This window comes from Candoia aspera, chromosome 2, assembly GCF_035149785.1.
Source record: "Candoia aspera isolate rCanAsp1 chromosome 2, rCanAsp1.hap2, whole genome shotgun sequence".
NCBI classification, from domain to species: Eukaryota; Metazoa; Chordata; class Lepidosauria; order Squamata; family Boidae; genus Candoia; species Candoia aspera.
This window is the reverse complement of record NC_086154.1, coordinates 72,515,287-72,538,265: the sequence shown is the minus strand read 5'-3', so window position 1 is coordinate 72,538,265 and position 22,979 is coordinate 72,515,287. Positions and strand designations below refer to the sequence as shown.

The following is a 22,979-nucleotide window of genomic DNA, read 5'->3' as shown; positions in this document are numbered from 1 at the left end:
TCCTTTAGAAGGCTTTGGAATCCAAGTTATTAAGTATCTTTGGGAACTTAGTACAACTGTTCCTGCACTTAAAATCATTCAAAGCTGGGTGTGTGTTTTTATGTGGCTCAATGTTTTTTTTAAAGATGTCTGATTTTTTCCCCTTGTACCATAAATGTTTTACAGAGAAAAAGAAGAGCAAAAATGTGGAGAGACTTGATGCAGATGGGTCACAGAAGAAGAAAAAGAAAAAGAAGGTAAGAAGAGCATTCTTGTTTTGAACTGTTTTGCATGATTCTATCTATCTGTCTATGAATGAAGGCATAGTAAAAGCTGAACTTGTCTCAAATTCAAATTCAGTTAGGTAATTTGATCACCCTTAATATAAACCAGTGTGGGCCTGAGTGTGCAGAAGGAAGTGTACCCCACCATTAGCTGGTTTGGTTGCAGTCCTGAGCAGGTATATCGCAGCATATTGAATGGAATCAGGTAGAGTTCTGAGTAAAGTCTCACCATCCTGAATTTATCTTACTCAGAAGCATGTATTTAGTTAAGCAAGTACATAGAATTACACTTAGAATCATGCCATTATGTCTTCATAGTGCTCCAAAACTGTTTTCAAAGCAAAGGTGGACAATTTGAAGCTACATGTGGCCCCCGGAAAACTCTGTAGGTTATCAGATTGTTGTTACTAATGTGATGGAAGAGGAAAATTATTAAATTAAAGAGTAATTATCTTACACACAGAGAAAGAGTGTTTCTAGGGGATTCCTTTCAGAAAGATACTTTAGCCTAGATAGTTGATTGGGTTGTATATCACAGGTTGGATATAGAAAAACATCCCTCATTTGAAGATGCAAACAAGTGCAAATTAATAGCTCTCCTGCTATAATCTAAAATGCTAGCTTCTTCCAGGTTAAGATTTGGAAGGGACTAAACTAAATCAGAAAGGAAGTGGCAGATTTTGTTGTTTTTGTTATTTTAGAGGCCAAGTATTCTTTAATATGAAACATTCCATCTGTTCCCTTGCTCCCAAGCTGAATAGGGAAATTACTCTGGTTAGCTTGTTTTGCCTGGTTTTATCTACCCTCCAGAACCTTCATAATGTATTTACCCAAAAATAGTCTAATCTTTCTCCTGAAATGTATCTTACTTCAACCCAAATGAAAGCCAAACTGTGATTTTGAAACTGGGCTCTTTTTTCCACTGAAAAATTGAGAAGGCTCTGTGTGTTTTTTTCCCCAGCACAGTCTGTATTTCTTAACACGTTATTATCTCTCTGTATATGTGTGAAAAGAACAAATTGAAATCGTTTGTTTTGTGATTCTTTCAGAAAATGGATAACCTTGAAGAAGAGGCATGAACATGTAGGTATGCTGAACCATCCCTGCAAATTGTATGTTAGATTAGCACTCCTTAATCTGTTGCCCTCCAGGCGGCAACTGCCATCAACCTTGACCCTTTCCTGTGCTGAGTGGGGACAAGAGGAGCTCCTGTAGTCCAGCTTGTCAGGCGGGCATCAGACTAGGAAAGGCCATTTAGGTGAACTGTGAAACTGGGTTCAGAGATAGAGGGGTGAGTGGGAGAGAGATGGTTTTTCTTCCAGAGTTTAACTATGATTTCTGCTTGTCTGCCAGCAGTGCTTGGAAGACAGCAAGTAGAAATTGAATCTCTTGTACAATCGTTTTTCGAAATTGTGATAACTTAGCAAATCAGGTTCCTTGATTAGGGTATGGTTTTCTGTTTGATTGTTTGCCTGGTGTTAATCCCTGCTTCTCTGGGTGTTGACTGCTGGAGAGGATGTGTTCTTTTTGTTCCCTTTCTTAGCTTTTTTGTTGTCTCTTTTGAATGGTGTGTAAATGTGGTTTATTTCTGTGTGTTTATTGATGGCTGATTTGTCTGAATGCCAAGCTTCCAGAAATTCCCTACTGTTCTTGGGTTTATCTTAGTTTAGGATGCTCACAGTTTCCCAGTTGAAACTATGGTTGAGCCTGTCCATGTGTTGTGAGATTAAGGAGTTATCATTGTGTCTTCTGACTGCTAGTTGGTGTTTGTGGATGCGCTCTGCTAGTCTTCTGCCTGTCTGTCCTACATAGTGGCTGTTATAGTCCTTACACTATGTTGTAGATGTCTCCTGTTATTTTCTATTGGGTCTTTTGATTTACTTAAAATGTTTTGGAGGGTTTTAGTTGGTTTGTATTGGCCAGATTGGGCAGTAGGCCAGACTGGGAAGAAAGGCAAAAAATTCCAAAAGAGGGCAATGGCTAACTCTTTCTCATTGCCAAGAGAATAGCATGTATGTATGTATGTACATGAAATCACCAGGAGTCAGAGTTGATTCAAAGCAATGGCAAATACTTCTGTAACACTGTCAGGAAATCTGCATGGTTGTATTTACCAGGAGTTAGCTGAAGTTGATCTCAGTTTTACCTTGTCTGTATTAGTTACGATGTTTACTGATCTATGGTTGTAATGTAGTGGGATTTCAATGAATTTAACCAGTGTCTTAGCATCACAGACATTCTGTTTACATTAGATCTCTATAAATTAGATCTCTTCCCAGCCTGGTGCCCTCCAGATGATGCCCCATAATGCCTATCCATCACAGCCTATTGGAACCTTGGTCCCATACTTGGAGGATATTACAGAAATTCTCTATGCTTAGATCACCCCAACTTTGAACTTGAGAATCTACAGAATTCACCAAGTGCTACTTCTGGGACTCTTGGCTTTTCTGCCTGGGTTTTCTGGTACCTTCCGTTTTAGGTAACTTCAGTCAGAGGTGAAGAAGAGAAATCTTCTTTTCTGGATAAGCTGAATATCTAAATCTATTTGGAACACTTCTTTTAACTACCTTCCATTTGAGAAGACCTGGCAAACTCTTGTTTCAGAGCAACATAATTGCCATAATCTAAACTAGAGCAATTGAAGGCTTGTAAAGATGTACAGGAATACCACTTATTTTCTCCCCCCCCCACATCCCGCAATGTTTTTCCTAATTTTGTCGTTTGTCTTTTCTCTGCAGTGGCTTTATAATTCAATGTGAAGAATGGAAGTACACCCATTAGAAAAGAATTATTCATTTATATTTTTTAAACAACAAAACCAAATGTCAGAGATTGAATTTAATTTATAACTATTTTTAATGATGACTTTTAAAGCTAAGAAACTGCTTCAAGTGACCTGGACGTGGGCTTGGGAGAAGGATACAACTTGTACTATTAAGAGAAGAGATCGGGATGCTGACCTCTTGGAAGTGGAATGTTCAGAGACAGAAAGTTGGCTTTGTTCACTGCAGGATTTTTAAATTGCTGTTTCCACTTCCTTTCTTTGCTTCACTCAACACTTAAGAGTTATATTTTTTAAGGAAAACCTCATCCATCTTCTCTCATTACTTTTTTTAAATCATCTTTTATTTTCAATTTCAAGGAGGGAGGTCCTTGTCTCTCCTTGTGTCCAGTATGTACAAAATTGTGTTGTCTCTAGATTGGCTTTCGGTTTCATCCTTCCTCTTTTTATTAATAAAACAATAAAAGATTTTGACTGGAAAAAGCAGCTCTGTGTATGTAAGACTAAAAAGGTGCACAATCTCTCCACCACACCTGAACACTCCTGATGACTTGGCAGACTCTGTGATCTCATACTGAATATGCTTGGGCATTTATGTTTGTCTCTTTAATTTTAAGACAACCAAGTTACCAGGCCTCAGACTGTCAAAGAAAAATGTATGGAATCTCACTCTGTATTCCTCTAACTGGTTATTGCTTGGTGGGACTGAAAGTTGTTTTTGTATTGGTCCTAAATATGGAAAAGGTTCTTAGTCATCCCATCATCCACAGAGAGCCTCTCCCACTCTACCTCCATGTATCAGTCCATGTTTCATTCTCTCTACAAGTGTCTTGAATATGAATAGTTGAGTAAAGGAAGCAAAGTGGTGTCTATTCTAAAACAGCCATTCTATGCAGAGATACCTACATTCTGCATTATAAACAACTAGATTCTGCAATTTCTATAAAATGTTGCCTGAGTTTGTTTTTCATACCCAACTCTTAATCATGTCTCATACTAGGAGTGACACTTGACATCATTGCAGGCAGAGAGGAATTCTGCCAGGAAATTCCAACCTGACTGTTCCAGGGAAAGGAGGTTACACCATTGCAGTCTAACCAAGAAAGTCATTGAAACGCTAGGGTTTTTTCCCCCTCCTCTACCTTCATCATGACATCACAGAATTTCACATGTTTTCTTTCCCATAATGTAAATCATTCTGGATTGCAGTGTTGGGACAGCTTATAATAATCTGACCTTGGCAACCATTTCTGTTGCTACTTTGGATTCCTTTAAGGTTTAGGTATCAAGGATGTAAAGAAGTGTTCCACCTACTTCATCTGTGTGTGTCCAGACTGGGCTGATTACATTGTCCAGAGGGAGAATAATCCCTGGAGAAAATTAATTAATGCTTCTATGGAAAAGGAACTTCTGTCACTCCAGGAAAGGGAAAGACTTGCAGTAAATAAACTTTTCCTGGGAGAGAATTACAGACAGCTCTCATACAATTTTTGCAGACGGTAATTCAGAAAGTGGTGGCACAACTAAAGATGCATGTGGAAGACATCTCAACTTTTTTTAAAAAAAAGTTTTTGACTGAGGATTGAAGATGCCATGATGGGTCACTTGTGCCAGGAACTGAATGGAAAATGGAGGAGTGTGGTTCTTCCAGTTCCTTTGCGACTCAGTGACTTCCATTGTCACCAATAATGCCATGGGGGAGTCTGTCCTGCAAAGATTCTGGTCCTTTCTGTTGGGTTATATCCCCAGTTCTAAGGTGGGTGCTAAAGGGCTAGTGTTTGACACCTTGGCAAAAGCCCATGATATCCCATAGAGTTTCAACTTTCCCCCTATGCTGTTCAATATCTACTTAGATCTACAGGAATTGATCGCACAAAGCTTTGGAAATGCCTGCTCTAATTCCAGGGAAGCAGTTGATAGATCTGTGCTAGTTCCCAATACTTCCTTGGCATATCCAGAAAATGGCCTGGGGGAACCATCTTTTTTGTTATGAACTTGGTTAGTCATGAATAGCTAGAGAGAAGCTGTCATGAAATACTGTATGCCCCAATTTCAAAAGGCCATTTGCTGGGTATGTAAGAGAGGGCTTTCTCCTGTGTTTGGAATCTTCTCACTCCATGGCTAGAAGCTTCTTCAAACATGTCTCTTGAATTGTTTTTGTTTGAAATAGTAATGTTTGACTTAACGTTTAATTTGTTCGTTTTACTTCTGGTAGATGCTTTGTATCCTGTGAAAAGACTGGGAACAAATTGTGGATTTGTTCATGTTTGTTTCCAATCTGGAAAGCATGGCCATAAAAACAAGTTCATAAACATGGAAAGTTGCTTTAAGCTATAAGTCTACTTCAGCATTGCCCTGAGATGTTTGCTAGTACCCATTTGCTACACTCCTCCAAGAGATCCGCTAGATGTCACAGCTAAGTTTATGCTGAAGAAGTGGTTATGTTGGCATAACCCACTTGTCTACAGTTTACTAAGTTTTTTTCAACAGTGTTGAATCATAAACTAAGGCGGGATTGCCTAACGTGTTGGGCTAAAATGGGCAGATGGTTAGTTTATAGTTCAGTGTGTTAGGCTAACATAGGCAGTATGTTGATACAAAGCATGAAAATGGTGATAGAAAAGGGGAAACTGAAGCGTTGGGAATTAGCTCCTCACATAAGGAGCTTTCATGTAAGCCAATTGTTTATGCTTTGATCTCCTACCTGCTCCATCCACACCTGCATAACTATGCAGCGGCATTTTGCAGCCACTGGATCTGATCAAGTTGTGTTAAGCCCATCTCCACATATGGCACCTTGTGGCCAACCTAGTATGGTTGTCAACAAAGCAAGGTTCACTTTCTCTAGGCAGAATTTAACTATGGCCCCAGTCTATGGCACTGTTATGGAAGAAGGCCCATTGGAATGGTTGCGACTTACTTCTGAAGATCATGCATAGGTTGTGGTATAAAAGCCATTCTCTATATAGCCCCCCTTCTCTGGAGGCTGAGGTGGCTAAAAGGACAGGTGGCATCCCGTCACACTTGCCTCTGGACTGCATAGGCAAATGAAAGTGTGTAGGGAAGAACAGCATCGTTAGCAATTACTGGGCAAACTACTGCTGCATCTCCTTTCAGCACCGGCAGCTTTTCAAAGGAGGGGATACTCTGGCAGCCAGTGGGTTGCTAGAATGTGAAAGGGTCAATCATCCACTTCAGCAGACAAGAGCGCTTCATTAGTTGGGTTTTATTTTGCAAAAGCTTATAAGTAAAATCACCATTTTAGTGAGTTTGTTATCGGTGATTATATATTCAGTATACATCATTTGCACGCCATAGATTAGGATTTGCTATATAAACTTCAGAGCCTATCATCAATTAGAAGCATATTTTAAAGACTTCCTTTGCTTACCTAACTTGCTCACTAGCAATTCTAAAGATTCTTCTGTTAAGGATGCTACTTAAGAAGGCACACACACACACACACACACACACACACACACACACAAATCTAATACTAAGCTTCCCTTGCAAAACTATACTGCCAATTCCACCCGGTTAGAGAGGCTGGGCTTTCTGGAAGTAATGATGTCTTCCCTGTAAAGCAGTGTTTCCCATCCTGGTGTCCATCAGAGGTGTTGTGTTACTACAACTCCCAGAATCTCTACACAGTATCATCAAGGATCATGCTGGCCTAGAGTTCTGGCACTGTAATCTCAATGCATCTGGAGGGCACCAGTTCAGGAAAGTTGCTTTAGAGGGCATTTTTTATTCATTCATACACATATAGTAAATAAATGATATGAAGAGGTGGGCTTTGTAAAATCAGGAGAGGCAATTGAGGCAAAACCTGCAAAGAAAGCATTTTGGGAAAACCGCATCTTTGCCACTTTTTAAATTCCTGTTTGATGTCAGGTGGAACCTATGAAACAGGAGATGTTGCATTAATTTGGGCCTGTTGCTTTTGAAATATTTGCAATGAATGATCTTCTCAACTGATTAACCACTGAAGCTTGGGGGGGGGGGGCAGTCTCATAAGCTGATGATACAGCAAAACATCTAACTTTCAAAGCGAATACTTGTAGCTCAGGGTTGAACTGTGGAGTCCTTGATGCTCTCTGAGCCTTGTTGTTTTCTTGCAGAGGTTTCATTGCCAGGCTAGGCAACATCTTCCGTGGTGGCACTAAAGATGTTGCCTTGTCTGGCAATGAAACCTCTGCAAGAAAACAACAAGGCTCAGAGAGCACCAAGAACCCCACATCTAACTTTCTTGCTCATCTGTTGAATTCCTGGATAAGCATGGGTCACTTTTCTAAAAGGATAATTCTGCACCGAGCATTGTTGGCAGTAATATTTAATTAAGCTGCTTTTCACCCTTCCCTCCTTTCCACTAAGGATAATGCTTAAGCTGATGAATTTAGAAGCGGTTGCTGCTACTGTAATATGAGAAATTAACAGCCAAGCAGAGCAAAACTGGAACAAGCTGAAGAAGACAATTTGGCTTTCTTAAGCTGATGGGCTGGCCTCCTTGTTTCACATTTTCTACGGAGAAAGGAAAAAAGAGAAAGGTGAATGGTGAATGGTAATCAGACTAATTCCAGAAACAAAACTATTAATTGTTTAGAGATATTTGGTCCGTTTAAAGTGGGAAAATCCATGTCATATTCTCAAGATATAAACCAATCTTACATGTTTTAATCATATCCTATGGATTACTACAGGGACGCGGTGGCGCTGCGGGTTAAACCGCTGAGCTGTCGATCGGAAGGTCGGCGGTTCGAAACCGCGCGGCGGGGTGAGCTCCCGTTGCTCGTCCCGGCTCCTGCACACCAAGCAGTTCGAAAACATGCAAATGTGAGTAGATTAATTGGTACCGCTTCGGTGGGAAGGTAACGGTGTTCCGTGAGTCATGCTGGCCACATGACCCGGAAGTGTCCTATGGACAACGCCGGCTCCAAGGCTTTGAAACGGAGATGAGCACCGCCCCCTAGAGTCGGACACGACTGGACTTTACGTCAAGGGAAACCTTTACCATTACCTATGGATTACTACAGCAGCATTTACCTGTCCATCTACTGTCACAAACTCCTTTCACCCAGACCGTTTTCCCTGCAAGTTAATGGTGTTTTTCTAAACACTTTTTAAAATGTACAACTCTGTTTAAAATGCCAGTACAAGTTTGATAAAACCATTTCACAAAAGATGCTCATTCAGTTTTTATATCCATACCTATGTTCCTCAGACAGCCAGACTTTGATATCTAAAGAACTTTATTTTTGTTCCAACATTTCTAAGCATAAAGAGCTTGCATCAAGACATCTACATGCTCTGCAATCCAGTTGGACTTATGCATATAAAAGCATCATAAGCATGGAATCTACGAAACCCACACATCTGGCAGCGTATTAGGCCATTTGGATGTAATCCAGATTTTTTTTCCTTCAGAATAACGTATGAACTGCAATATTTTACTGCATATCTGAGGCTAATGTAAGCAACGAGTCACTACTACTAGCCTTGATAGATCTACACTATCTTCAGAAACAGAGGTGTGTAGCATTGGCTGGGAAATAAGTATGATAAGGAGCTGTGGAGCTTATGTCCCATACAGTCCCCCTGAGCCAGCCCTGCCTAACCTGGTATCTCCAGATAAGTGGGATTTCAACACAGTACATAGCCAGCAAGCCAAAAAGTGTGCAGATAGAAATTGGGGGAGCTGAACATCTAAAGAGTATTGAGTTGAGGAAGGCTGCCACAGCTATATGTGGCTAGGCATTTTGGGAAGCAGGAAACTGCCCTAAATAGGCCTCTGATCAGATTGAACAGGGTTCTTGAGTCACCTGAAGAGGTCCATCAGTTCTGATCTCCAGAATATGTCACATTCTCAGGATCTAAAATGCCTGCAGAGACAGAGAAAAATATTAGCACTTTTAAAGAGCTGAATAATCTATTTCTAGTTTTGAAAAAATTAATTAGTGCAACATTTATTACTGCCTTGGTGGGTTTCTGTTGCAGGGTGATGGTGGATGGGGTGGAATGGTTCAGTATGACCAGCTATTTCTATATGTATATGTATATATGTGCCTGTGTGTGTGTGTTTGTTTATATATATATATATATATATATATATATATGTGCCTGTGTGTGTGTGTTTGTTTATGTATGTATGTATGTGTGTGTGTGTGTGTGTATATATATATATATATATATATATATATAAACTAACTAAAACAATAGAAATTTATAGTGATAAGTGATAAGTAAGAAATACAGGAGAAAAGAAAAGAAATAAGGAAGTGGCTTCTGATCTTCTTTATAGCAGTTATAACTGCATTTATATTTTATCCTCTCTCTCTATAGTTATATCATGGCTTACTTCTTTCCATATTCTACCCTTTCTAATCCCATAAATCACAAGTTAATTTCTTTCCATTTTCAGTAAAAAGTCCATAAAGGTTTTCCAGTCACTGACAAATGTAGTTGTCTTTTCCCTAATCAAACAGTTCAATTTTGCCATCTCTGCAAATTTTGTCATCTTCACCAACCATTGTTCCATTGTGGGTATTTCAGAATCTTCAGCTATTCCTTCTCCAGGACCTGTGCAACAGACACACCATTTAAAACTTGAAGAAAGCTGTCCTGGCTTTGCAAAAAGCCACCTGATCTTCTAGAAGTTCCAATCCAAAAACCTGGTCCATTAGTGGAGGAACAGCAGCTTTCTCCAGAACAGGATGTACCTATAATCCTAGATTAGCTTGGCTATTAACCAACAGCACTTCCATTTGATCTGGATTAAGCTGCCTTCTAGTTTGCAGCATCTACATAAATCCTTGGGTGGGTTTGTGAGGTTGTGTCTGTGCTGTACAGAATGTGTGACTGCAAGAAAAGGCAAGGATGCTGCTTCTAATGCATCAATGGCTTCCACCTTGCCAGCCCTTTGGCTCCATATAGCTTCAGAACTGGTGAAGACAAAGCAAGCTAATTATCTCCTAGGAACAGGCCATCAAGAGCTGCCATGGCCTAACTATGAATAAACCAGGTGACTCAACAGTAGTTGAGCAACTCTCCCCCTTGATAACACAAAGAAGCTCTTTACCAGCACATTCTGGACGTCCACGGATTTTAGTGCCCCCGATCATTGTGCCATTTTTGTAGACACACCAGCAATAGCCACTGCTGGCAAGGCACTGCCTAGGCAGATAGTCCCCCTTTTCATCACAATGGGCACAGAATCTTCCTGGATGGACACCCTTACCACACTCTTCTTGCTGGCACTTGGTTTTCTCTTTAAAAAAAAATGGAGAACCAAGGAATAGCATTTAGAGCTGATTGCCAGCACTCTCAGTGTCCTTTCATGTACTTGTAGATCACAATAATCATGTCCCTTGCCTTAAGAAAGATGAATGTGTGATCTTCAGATAGTCTTTGGTGCCAACTCCCCTCAGCCTCACCCAGCAAAAGAAAGGTCAGGAATGATGGGAGTCGTACTTCAACAACATATGAAGGGACACAGGTTCTCCAGTGCGTGTGTAATTAAACGTATGACCCATTTCTGTATTAAGCATAATTCAGAAATGAAGTGTTTCTTGGAATGCGGCACAAACTACACTCCAGAAAACTAGTCTACTGGGGAGAAGCATTCAGCATAGCTTGCCCCAGGATGAGTGGCTTTTGTATACTCAATACGCATCAGAAGGGAAGGGGAACACCCAAATCTATAGCCATTGCCCCACACATGAGCAGTTTGGAAGCTCGAAGGGAAGTTCTAACACAGGGTTTGGCTGACTGTGTAGACTGCTCCTTAATCATCGGAACAGGTTGTTCCATTGTAACTACACCAAGGGAAAGGGAAAGATATGGAAATAATGCTTTTTGTAACAATATGCCAGTTTAATTAGGACAGCTATTTCATTGGGATGGCTCCCAGGGAAACCATTTAGTCTAATGAGAGCAAATGCTAATGAGTACTGTTTAATGGTGGTAGTATTAATATAAATTCTGCTAATGGGGGCTGTGGCTGACGACTGCTGGATGGCTAATTGATATGAAAATCTCAGCCACAGGGTTTGATTTCAAAAACTGCTGAAATCACAGAAGGAAGAATTCTTTTTAACCCAAGCTCGGTGCCCAAGTTTGTTACAGAAAATTTGCGGCCAACTTAATCTTCACATTTGGTAGCATTACTGAATCATTTGCTGGGGAGGAGCTGAAATGCCTAAGATTTTCCCATGGGTTTTAAATTATACTGAAGTGGGTCTTAATTTGCACCTCAGGCCTGCCTTTCTTCCTCACGGGTGCAACCTCTAGCTTGTAAATGAAGTATGAAATGAATCACTTATTGCCAGACGTGTATGAGTGTGTGTGTGTGTGTGGGAGAGTGAGTGAGTGTGTGACTTTCAATGCTTTCTCTTTCCTTCTAAGCTCTGGGCTGTACAGCATAAAAAGCTCATCAACCACCAGGCTCAATAGGTTGGCAAGCACACTGCACTTTTTTGCCCCTTGCCTCTTCTTTGTAGAACAACAAGGAGTTTCACATACAATGGATTCCCAGGTCAAGCATCCTGCAGTAGCAAAACAATTAGGACTGCATAAATAGTTTTTTCCAAAAGTCATGCTAATTCTGCATTCATTGATCCAGAAAGACCCCAAAAGTGATGTCCAGTGTGTTGAAAGGCACCGAGCAAAGCAATCCCTTCAATGGGTGAAGGGAGCCCTGGCAGAGAAGAAGGGATGGGAAGGGACCACAGTGGCTTGGCTGCTGTTTTCACTTTATAATCCTTCTTGTTCTCTTGCTCACTAGGGTCAGCACTAATCTGCTACTGACATAGAGCATCACCCAATCCCTTGATAAATGTAGGTACCTAATAAAGGTGAACATTTTCTTCCCATCTTAAGACATTGGTAAATTTACACCAAGAGGGGCTTTAAATATTTTACATAGTGAATTATACGCAAACTGCAATATTCCTTGGCACCATCATCCTTTAGTAATCCCCTGGAGATGTTGCTTTCAGAAATGTGCTGTTGCAGTGCCAAAGCCAGGTGGGTTATTTTATGCAAAAAGGAACTGAAGGGCACTGAATAATGCATTCATATAACTCTACAGCTGGCAACAAGAGTACTGAATTCAAGTGAGATTGGTGTTAAGAGTGAGTAGAGCAATACCCCTCAGCATCAATTAAAAACAAATTTGCATTTAGAAAAGACTTCTGGTGGAAGAGCATTGCCTTTGAGTAAGTGACCCGCCTTGGTTTGTTTGAGAATAGAACTGAACTTTGGTCTAGTTCCCACAAACTAGTCCGTTCAAGAAGGGAGTTTTCCCTCCTCCCACTCTCCATCCCAGCCAGTTGTGAGGATGGGAGGACCACGTGGGATGGGGAGTTGCAGCTCAAGAAGGAATCCATGGAAATGGCAAATTCCCCTTTGCCAAAGAGCAAGAGCCTTCCATTTGCAGGATGGTCCCCTTGAATCCCTACATGGAACGTGGGGCTTCTCTCCCATCAATAATGGCAGGAACCGCTGAGCTCTTCCCCCTCTGAGCCCCAATAATATGGAGTTTCATTTACGTTGTGCCCTGACGTCCTTGCACTGTGCATTTCCTTGACCTCGTCATTCAGTATTGCTGGTTGGACACACAGAAACAGCTGCTGATGCTAAACTATGAATAAGCAAGGCTACATAGAATGGGATGGTGGGAGAACAGTCTTATTCTATCCTGACCCTTCTGCATGTACCTTAGTATTTACAGAACTCCCCCCACAAAGTTTATAGCATCACAACACTTTAAACTGCCTTCTAGAATACTGTTGTTGTTTTTACTGCATTCATTTCTTTAAGGATGGTAAGCACAAGTGGAATATAATATTTTGATCTGATTTGAATTGGATGGATTTATCCTTTCGTTCCAACAATGTCCTTAGTTCATGCCTAAAAGCTGTTTCATTCCTACAAGTCTAGCATACATACCCTTTTCTTCTGAGTTCTGTTTTTGGGCCATTTGGAAGATCAGCCACTTGTGCATCCAGGTTTCAAAATCCTGCAAAGAGACCAGGTATAGTTACTGAAGATATTATATTATATTAAATTAAGGCCACTATACTTCATCCTCTCCCAATCCCAATAATCGTTATCTCCTAAAGAGGGATGTTGAAGATCCATAGGAGGCTGCAGATGTTTCTCATGTTAGTAGAGAGGAAGGTAGAAAGGCAGAGGCTTTTCTGGTGGGATTATCCTTGACTCTCTCATAGATAGTGAAGATCAGAATAAGGCAGTCCAAGGTCTTGATAAGAAAGCCAGAGACTCACAGAAGAGGGATGGGAGTTCAGGAGAGAAAATTGGGGGCATCCAAGGAGGAGGAGGAGGACTCCAGGAACAACAGACACTTACCTTCCAGTCGTTATAAGCCATGAGGGTCCTCAGTTGTCCTATATTTTCCATGAAGTCACTTTTTAATTCCGGAAACTTTCTGGTTGGGTTTTCTCGCTGAAGAAAGAAACATATTAACAAAACAAATACAAGAAGGACTTTTGTTCAAGAACACCAAGGTCAGGTTCATACGCTGATTATTCCTTTGTTTCCTTTGTTTCATTTTGGCTTACTGTGTGGCTAAGCCTTTACAGTTTGGTCAATAAACTATGTTTAAGTAATACATGGTTTAGGGTAATGCATGAATCTACATGTCATGTTAAACTATGATTTATTGAATAAACCAGAGTCAGTTTCATGCACCATGTTTAGCTCAAACAGAGCAACGTGTGTGATGACTTTGCATGTTGAGTGAACGAGGTTGAAGACTAGGCTTAATTTATACATTATGAGCAACTTGGTTTCAGCAGTTTAACGAAGTGGGATGATAGTGTAAGATCAACTAGACATGACTGCAGCAGCTCTGTATGTTAGAACTGGATCACTACTTCATTCTTCTGAATGGTGATTTGAAATAGAAAAGGAGTTGATGGGATAGATTGCTGGTATCCCCACCCCATAGTTTTTCTCCCCCAGTTGACTTCCTAAGCTCTCTTCCTGAGTAGAGAATAAGGAAGATGACCTTGATGGCGACACACAGGAACCATTATCTAGACAAAAGGGGCTGAAGCATTTTTTAAGTCCAAAAACAGGTAATATTCAGACACGGCTCAGGCAGATGCCTCCCTAATTCACTGAATTATAAGAAGGGGGGAAGGTATAGCACAATGAGACTTGCAAGAGACTGTTATTATAGCCAATCTCAATAAAGTAGCTTTAGCCTTCCTGTGGAGTTGGTTTCCTGGTCCGGTCTACCTAGTGGGGCTGACGGCCTTTCTCAGAAGGATTCCAAATCTGAATGTAATTCTGATCAAGAAAAAAGCAGTTAGGCCAAAGAGGTTGTGAAAGCTGAGCATCAATTTCACTCATTTGGTACAACTAACATTGAATAGATTTGAATACGTTGTTTGGGAAGTGGTGCTAAAACCCTCAGGTCAAGCAAGAAAGGGATTTGAAATACAAACTATGTCTCTCTTTGCACAGTTAATGTGAGAGCACTTGGCAAGGAAGCCTCTGGCCAGGCTCCAAAGCAGTTACATGCCTGACTATGAAGGAACTGCACAGAGTTACAGCTGTGCTTTGTTGCTTGAAGAAACAAACTGCTGATCAACTTATCCGGTGCAAACTGGTGCACCAAAAGTTCCAGCTTGATGTGCTTTGCTTTCATAGGCAGCTTCTTTAGATCTTGGCAGAAACTACTGCTAGGTTCTGTAAGATTTACTAAAGAAGGCACTTCCCACTCCCATTTTTCTTCTTTGAATCCCTCCACAGATTGTATGTATAGTATCTGCAGTCAAGGATCATTGCTGATTCTGATGTCTGCAAAAAACATTCGTCAGTCGACTTCACTGCTTGAAAAGCAAAAGTAGATTAACAAGACTTATAAAAGTAGTGATGTCTCGGGTCTGAATCTAACTTGGGGGAAGGGCAAATTTTCTGCTGGGAATGGCTGGATGGTTCAGTTTAGAGGCCAGTCTGAATGGGCGGTCCATTAACTTTCTAACATTCCCTTTCTCTGTCCCCCTTGCTCTCTTTTTCCATGACACCCATCTTTCTCCCCGTCTTCTCTTCCTCCTTCTGTAGTAGGCTAGGACACGTACTCTTTCTAGGGATTAGAACAGTTTTCTTACAAAGGGGGTTTGCAATTAAGCTAAGGGACATGTGCATCCTTGGGGGCCCAGGTGTTCAGCCCAATCTATATGATCTGGTGGCAGGATAGTTAAGATGTATATCCCATATAGGCAACCTAGCCTTCCTTCTCCTTTTAAATCCTGCCTGCCCTCATGCTGCCACAATCATACTAGAGATGGAGATGCCATCTTGCACTGTTTCTCCTCCAGGACAAACCATTTTCTGAATGGAAAGGCCTATCTGGAACATGGTTTATGTGAAGGTGACATTGCCAGGACTGCCTTCTTGCATTTAAGGTTACGTATTGTGTCCAAACCGCATGCTTCTTCCCTGCCTAGTGCTGGGTGGAAGGTAGGCTCAAGGAGGAAAAATATCCTTGAGAAGAGTATGAAGACAACCATGTGAGATGCCTGCTGGCCTTGTCCCTCAAGCTTCAGTGCATCACTGGATGCAGATTTGTTGGAATGTCCACAGTCGAGATACAATGCCTTGTCACAAAGGCAAAAACAACGATGACAACACCAGACTCTTACCAAGAGAACTCGTTTGACTTGATCCTCAGTGCTATTAGTCAGTTGGTTTTGCATCTTCAAAAACTGCAGAAATGAAAATAGGGATTTACAGCATGAAAGGAGAAAACTAGGAGTTCCCATTTCCCTGGAATTATAGTAGGTAATGGCAGGGATATCTCTACTCTTGTGATCAGAAGGGCATATATCTATCCACTGCAAGACTGCTTAGGACTACCTTCCCCAGCCTTGTGGCCTCCAGAGGTGTTGGCATTCAACTTCCACAATCCTCCAGCAACCTGCACTGAAAGGAGATTATGGGAAATGAAGTCCAACATATCTGGAAAATGACTGGCTGGGAAGGGCTGCCTTAGAAATTGCTGAGAAATGTAGCTTTGCAAGGCCTAGGTTTCTCCAATTATATGTTGTCAGCACCCATACCACCTACGGTTGTCAGGATTCACCATGCTACATAGGCATAAAATAAATATTAGGGTATATATGTCAGGATAATAGTTTGGACTCGCACATGTCCAAAATGAATTGATTTTCATCTCAGCTATATTATTAGCACTGAATCACACAGCATCTAATGCACAAATCAGTGAGATGAAAGTTGCCGCTTTTATTTGCTCCAAGTGAAAATCTGACACTGAACGTCCTCTTCTTCTGATCTCTTTCCTTTTCCCATTATTATCTACAACTTGGATACCCAGAGAGCCAATTTGGCATGGTGGTTAAAGGCACTGGGCTAGAAATTGGGAGACCATGAGTTCTAGTCCCGCCTTAAGCAGGAAGCCAGCTGGGTGACCTTGGCCCAGTCACTCCTTCTCAGCCCTAGGAAGGAGGCAATGGCAAGCCACTTCCGAAATCTTGTCAAGAAAACTGCAGGGACTAGTCCAGGAAGTTGCCAGGAGTCAAGACTGGCTCAAAGGCACGCAAACACTGGATACCCAATCTGCATCTGCAGTTACCAATATGCCCACAAAAATTAATGTGATAGGGATGACAACCCAATGCTTTGTTCTGTAGTATGCTCAATTGCCTACAAAAAGACAGAGGTAAGCTGAGCACTGTAGAATGTATCTTGGAAAGCTGGGGAGTGGATAGGTGCACAAAATAAGTACAAATTTATGGTCTAGATTCACTCCATTAATTAGAGCTTCCATCTAAGGACTCCTAAACTAATTAGGGCCTCTGGCATCACTCTCTGATCACTTCTGTTAGACAGCTTTTCTCTGAGCTGCCTTCTTCCATAAGTATTGGACTACGGCTCCCAGAATTCCTAGCCAGCATCTTTTCATGTGGTTGTAGAGAATACTTCATGGAATAAAATATGAAAGATCTGAGCAGTATTCAGTCTTCTCCTGTACTGGGGGAAGAACAGAACAAAGAATCTTGAGGCACTTTAAAGATTTTGTGACTAGGTGGTGAATCACCTACACAAAACTTACTAGTGGCTATGTTGCTGTCTAGTTTATTCTAATGTCTGCTTTCACAAATATTTATTTATCGTTATTACCATATCCATTGATTACAACTTAAATATAATGTAAGACCTTTAGATCATGAAAGAAGAATGAGTAGGAAATTTTAGAGAGGCAAAGAAAGGGCAAGTATAAGGTTAGCAAGTTACAAACAAAGGATTATACATTCAGAAATGGGGTCAGCTTGAAAGCTGAAAATCAGAAGTGATAGGAAGTCTCTGGACTTCCAAGAAGAAGATAACAGAAGGACAGAAACCTCTGTGCAAGAGCTTGTTGTTGTATGTTAACTAAAGTATTTTCTTAAAGTTGCAAAAGTCTTGTGTTACGAAGAATAGCTGCATGAGTCCCTTGGAAAACTAAGCTGACTGACACCAGGAAAGACATTGAAGCCACAAGTGCACTGTTAGAGGCCTGAGCTCTGAAAAAGCCCATGATATCCTGAAAGAAGACATCCTCTGTTGTACAAAGAATTGTGTGTGAACATCAGTAATGGACATTATTAATAAATAATGACCTCTTCAATAAAATTGAGTTCTGCTAAATGGTGTTGGTTTCATGCTTGGCTTTTCAGTAGCCCACTCTAAACATCCTGCATTACAGGACTGATCACCCTGGCCTGTGAGGGAGGGAGGTCATTTAAACATAATCATGCCTCACTGTGTGTGTAACAATTCTAACCATGATCCATGAAAATTTGTACAAAAATAAATGTGTTGTCTTGACAGCACCACAAGACCCTTGGTTGAATTGCTGTAAAAGGTTTTTCAGAACTTGCAGAACTGCCCACTGAAGTAGGCACTCATTTTGGCACCCCCCCCCCAGTGCTCATTTTTCCGCCCCCCCACGGCTCAGCGCCCAGGGCACGTGCCCCACTTGCCCTCCCCCCACCAGTTGTGGCCCTGCATGTATGGGTAACCTTAAGTCATGGAAGGGAGCAGTTGCCTTCACTTTGTGTCCTATTTACCTCTGGGTCACTCAGGGCCAAAGGCATCACATTGGCTATTGCCATCTTTGGAGCTGACTTGAGATCTGTAGGAAGAAAGAGATTTGTAAAATACAAACAGAAAGGTATAAGCATGAGATCATTCACAAGTGCCTTCCACTCTTCCAGTTTGGTCAAACCAGGGACATAAGGCACTGTTTTGCACTTGAGTCCCTGGCTATAATTCAGACAAATCTCTGAAGCATGACAAGGAGATACGTTTACATTTGTGCATGTGTGTGTGCCCAGTAGATACTTTGGCTTGCTTTCTCTGAACAAACCTCATCCCCCATACTCAACTACCAATTACTTGCAAAATCCCTTTCCCTATCGGATGGCTTTTTCAAGCAGAATTAAATAAAGACATCGTGACTAGCCTGTGCAACTGCAAACAAGATGCCACAAGTCAACCTTGTCAAGGGCCATTCATCACCTTTATGCCCTGCAGTTAAAAGTGAAAGGGTAGTTGGGTGACTAACTTTTAGAGATGCTGCCAGTCAGCGAGTCCAATTTCAGTTGCTGAGTGTTCTGGGTCAGTTTGGAGATTTGGTTGTCATGTTGATACACAAAGTAGACAGTCACAGCCTGGCCAGCAAGGAGCAAGGCCCCCAGGAGAGAAAAGACAGTGTAGGCAGTTCCCCGGCTGCATGAAGTCCTGCCAAAATAAAAGGTGCATGTCAGGACTCACCTGGTCATCCTGACGTCTGTCCCTCCCTCTCTAACACTGATGTCCTGCACTGAGACATCTGCATCTAAGTGGCCATGAATGTGAATCCACAGGATTCTGCTAGAGACACACATTGCTCAGATATTGCATTTCTCCTGCTTATAATGCAGACCAAACACTCTGCCTATTGCACTAATGACCGTTAGCGGAGATAGCGGGATGGCTCTGTGATCCACTCTCTTGTGATTTCATTAAAATTAGAAAGAACTATAGTGAAATAGAAAATGAAGTCGTTAATCATTTTTGTTCTTACACCAAAAGATTATTTTTATCATGGAACTTGCCAAACTTACACTTGGCATAGCATAGAGGCCCTCGTGTATACTCCACCACTACAACCCTCCTGAGCAAACAGTGCAGGGAATTGAAACTGGGAAGGTGGGGTGAAGAGGAAATGCCCATCCATCACAGCTGCTCCTTAAAAAAGAAAAAAAAATGGGAGATCTGCTCCCCCGACCTCCTGGAATCTTAACAAGGGGTTTTAAAGCCTTGGACTTCCTGAGAAGGTTAAGGGTGATTTCTCAAAGGAAGTTAGTAAATGACCAATAGCATAAATATCCCATTACAATGGACAACTTGACAATTGCTATCGATCATTCTTAAAACCGAGGTAGGAAACTCATGGCCCAAGAACCAAATGAGAGCCCCCAATTTCTTGCTCTCTCTTTTGCAGCTCCCCCCGCTCTTCTAACCAAATATGAATAGCGTGGTTTTCTACATATAACACATACCATAGTGGATACCCCGGAAGAGGCTTGACACAATTTAAAATAAAACTATACCTGGCCAAAAAAATTTTTGTTTTAAAAATCCCCCACCAAATTATAGAAAATCCCCACCTTCCCGACTATCGACCTCACCCTTCCAAGCAACTCACAAAATAACATGCTCCAAAAACAATCTGGGGAAACTCCCAAGAGACCCTTGCCTGATCCATCCATGATTTGTTGCTTGGAAAATAGAAGTTGAAAGTGAAAGGGAATATATATCTGCCTGCGCAAGGTATACCAAATCAAGAGTTACTGGCCTGTTTCTCTTGTAACAGACCCAGTAAATTAGCACTTTATGACTGCTCTAGGGAGGCCTGCAGGATGTGGTTAAAAAAACCAAGATGCGTGACATGTATAAAAAACAGGGGGAACTTTGAACTATCAATATACTTTTATATTCACTGATTATAGAGGCAACTACAGGTTGCAGATGAAGAAAGCAACCATTTGGAAGAAAAAGGCACCATTCTTTTTTAAATAATGGACGTGTCAGACAACACCGTCCTAGAAGAGGCTCTTCCACGGGTCAAGTGTTATACAGGGGTATTTAGAAGAGCAACCAAGCAGAACCTTCGGTGTAGGCTTCCTCAAACTGTATACAGAATTAGCTAGTTTACTCTTGTAAAATATTATGTCTTCTCCAGACCATTCTAGAAAAGAAGCTGAAAGGTACTTGAAATACACATAGTGGACGTTCCTTCTGGCAGGTTAACAAATTCCACTTGGGATCTAAATAATTATCATAAAACCACTGTCCGATTGTTCAAGACTGATTTCTGTTCTATCAGGAAGTTTTAAAAGGTGAAAAAGTCCTCAGCTAACTACATTGCTGTTGACGGCGTCTGTGCACTTTTCTTGGCAGCATTTCAGATGCGGTTCATTTTCTTCCAGAATATTCTTTCACCTTCCTCATCTAGGCAATCGCCCTGGCAGCCCCAGGCAGTTCCCCCATCTAAGTACAACCCGGGATAGACCCTCTTAGCTTCTGAGATCACACAAGGTTGGATACAAGTGTCCTGGTATGTTCTGGGCAGTCTTCCATTTTAAAATGTGTTCGAGTTGATCCAAAAGCAGAATATGCTGCTGGGTGTTGCCTTAAAAGAACCCTGTAGGGTTTAGCATTTTAGCTGCAAGTTATACCAGTATGCACTCAATGGGAGCTAGAAAGTGCACTCATAATTGAAGTATAGATGAGAGGTTGTTGAACACTTTTCACCCTAGCAACAGCTAATCATCTTGAATCTATTAAATGATTGGCTGTGATTATTGGCGTGGCTTTCAGTGTCTGTTGCCAGCTTTACAGCAGTGTAATTTCCTGAAATGGCCTCCACCAATAAGAACTATTTTTCACCACTTAAAAGTAACACTTTACAGAGTCTGATAATACAAGATACAACGTTTGGCACACAAAAAATATAAATGTGGTATGGGAATATGGAAAGCCAGATTCAAATTTCTGTTGATTCATGAAGCCTTGACTGTTACAAAAGTAATGTAATGGTAGGATGCCCATGTAATGAATTTTGGGGAGCAAAAGTGAAGGCAATATTATCCTTTAAAAAAAAATCTTATAAAGTAGTTCTTTAAGGCAGAGTAAAAATGTTGGAAAGTAAACAGCTTAACTAGTGGCTACAAATAGGTTTTAAAAAATGAAGAGAGTTTTAATGTGACAAAACAAGTCAAACTACATTTTTTTTTACTACGTAAATATCTCCTAGCTGGGAAGGAAGATTAGGCGATAAAGAGAGAGATAGAGAGATATAGACGATAGACGATAGACGATAGAGATAAAGCTGAGCTGATATATTTCTGAAGAACCATTATAAAACAAAACTGAAAATGATGGTGTACTGGAGGAAACCAGCCTGTAATTCTTCACCAGTAATAAAAAATTCCTCCAGTATTTATTTAGTTTTAGCACATAACTTAATATATTATTAAACTGATGACACATACTGTGGTTTCCTTACAACCTGACTGGTTTTCTGATGCACCAAGCACCAAGTCCCAACTTTTCTGGCAAGATTGAGAGATGTGCCATAGATTGATTGTGCTAATGAAGCAAGCCAAGCATGAAGATTCAAGGTTAAGAAATATACATACACTTGAATGAGGTTTAAAATCTTGTGCTAAGCCAAAATATGGTTGGTTTATTTGAGGCTTAGCGTATAGTGTGAATCCAGCCATTGAGATTTATGAAACATAGTTTATGACTTGGCATGAATGTAAAGCCAGACAGTTATAGCTTATTCAAGAAATCATAGTTTAACATGAAAATAACAAGAATAATCTAAGCAATGCAATCCTATCTATGCTTAGTCACCGGACCTTATGGATACAAATGGATTTATTTCCATGTAAATGTTCATAATGTTACAGCTTTAGTGCTTCCCAGGACTCTTCTTCTTCTGCTTCGAAAGGCCATGTAACCCATACCATGACTTTTACCACCTGATGCCTTCCAGTTGGGATGGGCTATCCCCCATTCATCACAACCACTGGCATGTGAGATGGGATGCTGGGAATTGTAAGCCAACCCAGGTGGAGGGCACCATGCTGTGGAAGACTGCCACCAACCTTCTGCCCATGCATTTGAGGGTCTACTTAAATGCCTGTTAATTCCTTCTTATATCAGCACAGTTGTTTGCAGACACGCTGGAACTTCTGCAGGTGGACCACGCAACTACCATCTCTCTCACCTGCATCAAAGGTCTCCTACTTTTCAATACAGTGCGAGATGTAACACACAGAACTGGAAGCTCAAAAGCTGCACAAGGAAGTAAAGCAGTGGCAACTACAAATACCGTGCTTGTTGTCCTGCAGAACCAGGTTGTGGGAGAAGAATACGGTCATCCTCCATGGCCTTAGTTGTCTCCGGAGCTGAGTTCTGGCAATGTGCTTGATGGCTGTGAAGTGGGAACTTCTCAAAGTTTGTTGGGCTCTTCAGAGGTTTCTTCAAAGCAAATGAGGGAAGTGAAAATCGAAACACCTAGGTAACTGGAAATACCCTTCAATACTCTGCCCACTCTATTATCATGAAGGAACCTAACTGGACAATTTTTTTCCAGTTTTAATTTCTAAGAGGCGTCATTGGGTACTCAAATGACATCACCTGTTGGCAGGCAGCGTGTGGCTGTTTTTTGTTTCACCACACAGTTAGCTTCCAGCAGCTTTCTCAAACCAGCCTTTATCATAGTTAAATGGCATTGTTTCCAGTAGTAGCATTATTCTTTAGTGAAGTGGCTACAAAGAATTATGAGCTGTTAGGAAGCTCAGTAGAGATACATATCCATTCCTCTAAATACAGGTCAAATAACAGAC

The 22,979-nt window shown here is 41.1% G+C and overlaps 2 protein-coding genes across 5 annotated transcripts in view; one reads left to right on the top strand and one right to left on the bottom strand.

The window, feature by feature from the left end:
• Positions 1 to 3,464, top strand: part of TCOF1 (treacle ribosome biogenesis factor 1) — a 61,930-nt gene extending 58,466 nt beyond the window's left edge. For 3 of the 4 annotated variants that reach the window (XM_063292198.1, XM_063292197.1, XM_063292195.1), the window contains exons 16-18: positions 166 to 236; positions 1,313 to 1,350; positions 3,005 to 3,464. In XM_063292198.1, coding sequence (XP_063148268.1) covers positions 166 to 236; positions 1,313 to 1,342 — 101 coding nt within the window. In that variant the 3' untranslated portion in view covers positions 1,343 to 1,350; positions 3,005 to 3,464. The remainder of the gene's footprint in view (positions 1 to 165; positions 237 to 1,312; positions 1,351 to 3,004) is intronic. The other variant, XM_063292196.1, reaches the window with a different exon arrangement.
• Positions 3,465 to 7,365: 3,901 nt separating this feature from the next.
• CD74 (CD74 molecule) lies at positions 7,366 to 22,648 on the bottom strand. The gene is made up of 9 exons (XM_063292194.1): positions 22,463 to 22,648; positions 18,641 to 18,816; positions 18,144 to 18,208; positions 15,717 to 15,779; positions 13,414 to 13,509; positions 12,994 to 13,063; positions 10,124 to 10,312; positions 8,868 to 8,927; positions 7,366 to 7,569 (listed from the first exon to the last, which is right to left on the bottom strand). The coding sequence occupies exons 1-8, from the start codon at positions 22,516 to 22,518 to the stop codon at positions 8,881 to 8,883; spliced, it is 762 nt and encodes a 253-aa protein (XP_063148264.1). The 5' UTR covers positions 22,519 to 22,648; the 3' UTR covers positions 7,366 to 7,569; positions 8,868 to 8,880.
• Positions 22,649 to 22,979: the final 331 nt, after the last annotated feature.

Coding starts and splice junctions, on each gene's coding strand:
- CD74 (XM_063292194.1), bottom strand. CDS start 22,518: ATGGAGGATGACCGTATTCTTCTCCCACAACCTGGTTCTGCAGGACAA. Junction 13,510..15,716: donor AAGTCAAACGAGTTCTCTTG/GTAAGAGTCTGG, acceptor TTCTTTCTTCAG/CGAGAAAACCCAACCAGAAA. Junction 8,928..10,123: donor TGGACGTCCAGAATGTGCTG/GTAAAGAGCTTC, acceptor CTGTCTCTGCAG/GCATTTTAGATCCTGAGAAT.